This window comes from Haplochromis burtoni, unplaced genomic scaffold (genome assembly GCF_018398535.1).
Source record: "Haplochromis burtoni strain Fernald_Lab_line unplaced genomic scaffold, NCSU_Asbu1 Contig_13, whole genome shotgun sequence".
NCBI lineage: Eukaryota > Metazoa > Chordata > Actinopteri > Cichliformes > Cichlidae > Haplochromis > Haplochromis burtoni.
In genome coordinates, this window is record NW_024582374.1 from 2,724,347 (window position 1) to 2,730,777 (window position 6,431).

At 42.3% G+C, this 6,431-nt stretch overlaps 1 protein-coding gene across 1 annotated transcript in view; it reads right to left on the reverse strand.

The window, feature by feature from the left end:
* Window positions 1-1,786, reverse strand: part of atp10a (ATPase phospholipid transporting 10A) — a 44,327-nt gene extending 42,541 nt beyond the window's left edge. Inside the window, exon 1 of the mRNA XM_005919705.3 lies at window positions 1,068-1,786. Within this exon, the coding sequence (XP_005919767.1) occupies window positions 1,068-1,495 (428 nt within the window). The 5' untranslated portion in view covers window positions 1,496-1,786. The remainder of the gene's footprint in view (window positions 1-1,067) is intronic.
* Window positions 1,787-6,431: the final 4,645 nt, after the last annotated feature.

Consider the following 6,431-nt stretch of genomic DNA (forward strand, 5'->3'; position numbering starts at 1 on the left):
GGGGGGGGGATTTCATGTGATAGGTTTGCCTGATGGGTAAAGTGTCTAACTTATCAATACAGACAGCACGCTGCCATCAGTCTGACTGAGTCTTTGTCAACGAGCACAACACGGGGGACTCGACTCCACTGGCTGCCAGCTGACTGTATCCGAATACTCTAGTATTGTAATATTCCGTATTAATACAATTTGCTCTAATCTTTTTCTCTTTTTTAACCAAATTTATTTGTACTTTTCTTTGCTTTGATTTTTAAATCACTGTTGCACATTTACACTTCTGCACCTTCTCGCAGTATAAGAGCTTACTGGGAGCCTGCGGCACTTTTATTTTTACTTTGTTGTTTATTGTAGACTGCACTAGTTTTATCCTTTATCCTGCTGCTGTAACACAACAGTGCGAATCAGTAGCTGTAATAGTTAAATGTGAGTTTCTGTCTGTGAACAGCAACAAATATGTGATTTTCAACAGTTATCACAGTTAATTGTTGTATTATCAGAAACGGACTGTGTGGAATTGCCAACTGGTTGTGCTGACAGTGTTGGTACTCTTGACCAGTTTGTAAAACAAACAAGCAAACAACTGAAGTGAGAAAACTTTATCTTATAGGATAAAACAGTTACTGACACAGTTGAAAAGGGTGATAAATCACAGTATATGTTACTGCAAAATGTTAAAAATCCCTATAATATTGGAACATGTGTGAACATTAAGATAATAAACTACTGTATACTGTGTCACTGTGTTCCTGTGCTGTGGTGTCTGTGAGCTGGTGCTTCACACTCTTTTCTGTGTTTATTTACATATTTGGGTTTCCTTTGAATGGCAGCAGCCTGGCACGAGCCTGTGTGGTTAAATGTAGCACATTTACAGCAAGCTCTTGTTCAATGATGTGCATTTTCTCCTCTTAAACAGCAGAAAGTACAAAGTTAGGGAGCTGTGGACGCCATGAATGAATGTGTGTGTGAGTGGGGCTTAGCAGAGAGACGCTATAAAAACACATTCCCCCAAAGTTCTGCGCAGCAGCTGGACACCGCTGGCTGCAGGATCGAGCCGAGGCCCAGCTTACCTGCTGTAGACCAGACAGTCCATGTGGTTGATCTCTTTATCGGACCTGTGTCTCCTGTAGTCTTCCCACAGGTCTTTGATGGCGGTCACGGACAGGATGAAGACCACGGGAGCCAGAGCGAGCTCGGGCTGGAACGCGTTGACAACCGGAACAAAGTTGAGCAGAGCGATGAAGACGAAGTAAACATTGGCGAACCTGTGGAACTGTTCGAAGAGGTTCTTTGGCAGGAATGACAGCACGGTGTATTTGGTCGTCTTAATCTTGTTGTTTGCATAGTGTCGGTTGGGGTTTTCGTCCCCTTTGGCGCAGTCGTGCAGGATGTTTGCGTGGACAGTCCTGGTTTTGTTCTCTTTGGGTTTCTTCTTTCTTTGCCGTGCGGCTGGCGGAGCTTTGGCCATCCCGGCGTCCTCCTCGCTGTGCCGCGCCATAGCCAGCTCCCCCCAGCTTCAAACTTTCCCACAGTTTACTTGACACACTCACACGCACACAGGAAAAAAAAAGCCGCCTCCCAAAGTGCTGGCTAAGTTATCATTCTTCCACGGGGGTCGGGAGTCTCTCCGTGGGGTCACACTAGCAGTTCCATTTCCTCCATGTCGACTCCTCTTTTCCAGAGTCAGAGGAAAACTTTTGCTTGTTGAGCGTCTCCGCTTTTTTTCTCCTGCTGCTGGAAAAGGATGCTGAGGTGGGGGGGAAGGGGAAAGGGGGGACGGCTCGGATCTGTGATCCATGCGGATGGGCTTAAGCCGCTGGATGTGCGCAGCTGCGGGGTGTGCAGATCAGCCCGTGTGCGCAGGCTGAGCGCAAACAGGACGTGCGTGAAGGGTTCAGGGGGTCGCACTCCTCTGGAAATCTGACCCGGAGGGAGGTCCCTCCTCGAGCGAACCTGGGTGTTTTTTTGTCTGTAAGTGCCACGCGGTAATATTGGGTTTGCACCGGCCCACAGGAAGCAGCAACACATCCAAACTCGGTGTTTTTGATTTTGTTTAAAAAAAACTGTGGCGCTTAAAAGAAGAATTCCACGTGGAGAGAATCTATCGTGAGAGTGGGATGTTTTTTTTTTAATGCGTGTTTAAATAATCCTTATTATAGAATTTCTCTTTAACACGGTGTTTGTATAATACAGCAAATACAACATCACCACGCCGTTAATCATCCAAAGAGAATAAATGTATAAAATATAGTTGACACAAAAATATAAACGAACATCAGTTTGCACGCAATCGTTGTATACTCTAGCAGTGGTTCCCAAACTATGGGCGACCCCGCTGCTGGGACAAGACACACTGCAGATGCAGGTGGAGTAAAACATAAAGCCAAAGTTGGTCTTTTTTGGACAATAAACAGCCTCGTGACTTATCCACGGGCTTTCTGCGACCCTGAACTGGATATTAGTTTGAATGGATGGATGAAGGCTAAAAACTGTGGGGTGTGGGCAAGCCAGCAAAAGAGAACAGGCAAAACAACATAATTATAGTGCAATGGTGGAGAGTGAATGAGGAAAACAGATTTTGTGTCACAATGTGAAAGGTGTGCACAACAGCACCTTTTTTTTAATGTCAAACTACGTTGATGTTTGTGGGCTTCTGATTGGCCAACATTTCTTCATGGTTACAGATACAGTGCCACCTGTTTCATTAGCATGCTCTTTCCAGTGCTTGAGATGATTTTCTGCCTTTTAATATTGATGGAGTTATTTTTCAAAATGAAATCCCTGTTTGAAAAATACCTGTAGAGAATAAAATTGAATATATCTTTATTGTCATTGCCAAAGGTATATTATGGATGTTTGGACAGTTTTTGTTTATCCTTGCTCGGGTCCTCTACCAGAGCCCTGGGAGCTCGAGAGTCCTGGGCAGTATCTGTCATGAGTGTGGCAAGCAGGATGAAGGAACCAAACGCACGACTCATACACAGAATGTAAACTTAAAGTGCCAGCTTTATTGCTGGACAAGTTCTTCATAAAATAAACTCACCAAAAAACGCTGACTTGACACAGAGACGCTACTGACTGGGGAAACAGAGGGAACATGGAGAGAAGAGTGACTAGATGAGGAACACAGGGAAGGCAAAAATGACAGAAACCTAAATCTTAGGAACTAAGAATAAACACAAGCAAAAAACATGAATTACAATAATCCAAGAACATAAATAAACCCATAAACATAAAACACTGTGTCAGACACAGTACTGTGACAGTATCTTTGCTGTTCCTGGGACTGCGCTCTTCTGGACAGAGATCTCTGACGGTTCTGCTCACCCAGTTTGGGGGTCGCTCTCCCGAGTGCTGTGATTACCACAGGGACCACTGTTACCTTCACTCTCCACTTCTTCTCAAGTTCTTCTCTCAGCCCTTGGTACTTCTCCAGCTTCTCATGTTCCTTCTTCCCGATGTTGTTATCATTCAGTATAACTACATCTATTACTACAGGCATCTGCCTGTCCACAAAAACTGTTAGCCATCACCAGTTTGTCCATCTATATCCAGAAGTCTCACAGGATCTCAGCTCAGTGTGGTCATTAACCACCCAAGAGGGCTAACCTAAAAACCCTATCCCATTTTGACCTCGGGACTTCCATGCCATACTTGGCACTAGTGTTCCTGTATATGATGCCAGTCACTTGGTTATGGCGTTCAATGTAAGCCCTGCCTGCTAACATCTTGCATCCTGCTATTATATGCAGCCTGCACCAGGGGTCTTGCCTGGAGTGGTAGACCCCAGCCTATATGTATCTTGGGCTGAGAGCTTGTTCCTGTGCTGCCATGATTAGTGTCTCTCTGCCGTTTTACAATCCATCTTTGTGCAGCCATTGGTAGGATTTTTTAAATATTAATACATGTAATAATATATAAAAAAGCAAAATAACACCAGTAATCACACAGACTGCAATGATGATACAATAATATTATGCAACAGTTCAGCAGGATGAGTAAAGTGCCATGTGCAACAGCATCTGCTGTGAAAATGAATAGTGGATAATGTGTACAGAACAGTGCGTTGTACTGCAAGGATATTTCAAGTATTACAAAGCTATTGTTTGTGTGTATTCTGGCCTGGTCCATAGCAGTCACAGCGCTGAGGAAAAAGCAATTGTTCAGTCTGATTGTGGGTATGAATGGCTCTGTACCTGTGTCATCATGTCTTTTACAAGCTCTTCAGACAACGTCCTTAAAATTACATTAATTTGCACAAATGCAGGACTTGAGTAGATCTGTCTATATTTAAAGGAAAATCCAAAATCTAAATTTAGGACTTTGTAAATATGACAACATGTACAGCTTCTCCTGCACTGTAAATCCACAAGCTGCAGCCATTTTGACCAAAACAGGAAGTAACTGACATTTGATTTGATAAAGAAATATTAGCAAGTTTGTGTTAACAACAGACTTTATTTCACAAGTCTGACCACAAATCCATGAATGAGATCCACTGACCTTTGAGATGAGAGAACCAGAAATACAAAACTTCAAACTTTTACAAATTTTGGGGCTCATTTCTGTTTTGGCCTATCACAGAGTGCACACAGTGGCCGACTAATATTTCAGTCAGACTCTGATGAACTCATGAAGATTTCTGATGTAGGACAATAACAGAAAAGAGGTTGGTTAAAAAAATGGTTATAAATAATCCCACTCGCTTTTCTGACGGTTAGGTAGTTATTAGTAGTGAGGGTTTCAGGATGATAACAGTGATTTCTTTACTGGTACTTTATTATTACATATTTTTAAAAACTAAATAGTCATAAATTCATGTAAATACTATCCCAGAAAAAGTGATTTCATGCAAGCTCTGGCTTTTAATATTCATCCACTTGTAGTCAATAAAGTCCCAACAAAAAATCCTGCAAACTGGAGCTTTCACTTGGATGGCAGGACTGAAAAGTCTAAGTAAAACTATTCTAAAAGAAAAGATTAACATCAATACGCTGCAGCTCTGAAAGATTAGTACCCCCAGAGGCTGACTGGCCCCTTAGCCAGCAGGTTCCCCTGAGGTGATAAATCACAGGCCTGTTCCAGGGCAGTCTGCAGCAATTTGCTACAGGAGCATCCAGCTGTTGGGCTAAAAACTAATGGCTGATTGTACGCTGTGGCATCTTGGCACGGAGAACAATTCAATTTCCACATGATGAATGAGCAGAGTGAGGTGGATGTGAGACGGCGGCCTCAAAAAACCAATCATGGCTCAGAGGAAACAATAAGAAAAAAAAGACTAAATCAGGTTTAGCTGAAAATAAAATCATCCTTAACTTTCTCTTAAAAATAAGATTACGTGTGTGCAGTGTTTTTAAAAGGACCATCATGACATGAGTGTTATTCTGTATTTTCCTCTTCTACATAGCGCAGTGAAACCTTTTCTTTATTATTAAAACTGTTCCTGGAGTTTTCCTTTTGTCCGTGGGATTAGGATATATTGAACAAAGGAAGTTGAAGATGGAGCTGCCAGGAAGGAGGAAAAGACCACAGAGCAGATTCGTGGATGTAGTGAAGGAGGACATGCAGAGGGTAGGTGTAACAGAGGAGGATGCTGGGATAGGGTGAGATGGAGGCAGATGATCCACTGTGGCGAGTACTAAAACGAGCAAAAGAAGCAGAAACAACTTGGAAAAATGACTTCATAAAGGGTGCACATTTACATTCAGCAAAAAGAAACAGCATAATAACTACAGCACTCTGAAGGACACATCCAAACAGTCAGAGGATGAATGTGACAGGATTTGAGATCATTAAAGAAGCACAGTAAGAGTAAAAAAAAAGATTTGTATGAATATCTAATAAATACAAATTCAGCATCTCCTTGTCTTCCATTATTTAAATGGCCTTTGAGTCTAAATAATAGTTGTGTAAATCATTTTGAGTGCTCAGAGTATAAAAGCGCTATATAAGAACCTGTCCATTTACCATTAAAATCTTTAACTCTAATCATGTTCGCATATTTTAGAAACAGTGTACTATGAATGCACTTAAAGTTACAGTGTGCAAAATCTTGCCACTTGTTTAATAAGGAGAGATCATTTGGAAGAACTGACATGATTTACTGAGATGGAGAACTTAATGTATTTAGTGATTAGATCCCGATGAACCATCATGGCAAAATGGATTGAGGACAGGACCCCCCTGGAGTTTAGACGCCGCTGGTGGTGAAGATGAATACTGAGGCTTGGATGGAGCTCTGACTGATTTGTGTGATGCTGGAGGTGGGGAGGAGGAGGGCTGCACAAAAAAAAAGAGTCTGAAAGGGAGAATGACAGAAAACCCAGATATCTATCTGGTACTACCACTTATTGGAAAACCCTAAAAACCAAGTTAAGTCGAGTCAAGCTGACCTGAGTGGGTACTAGTGGAAAAAAGGGCTAGGTTTGAAGTGG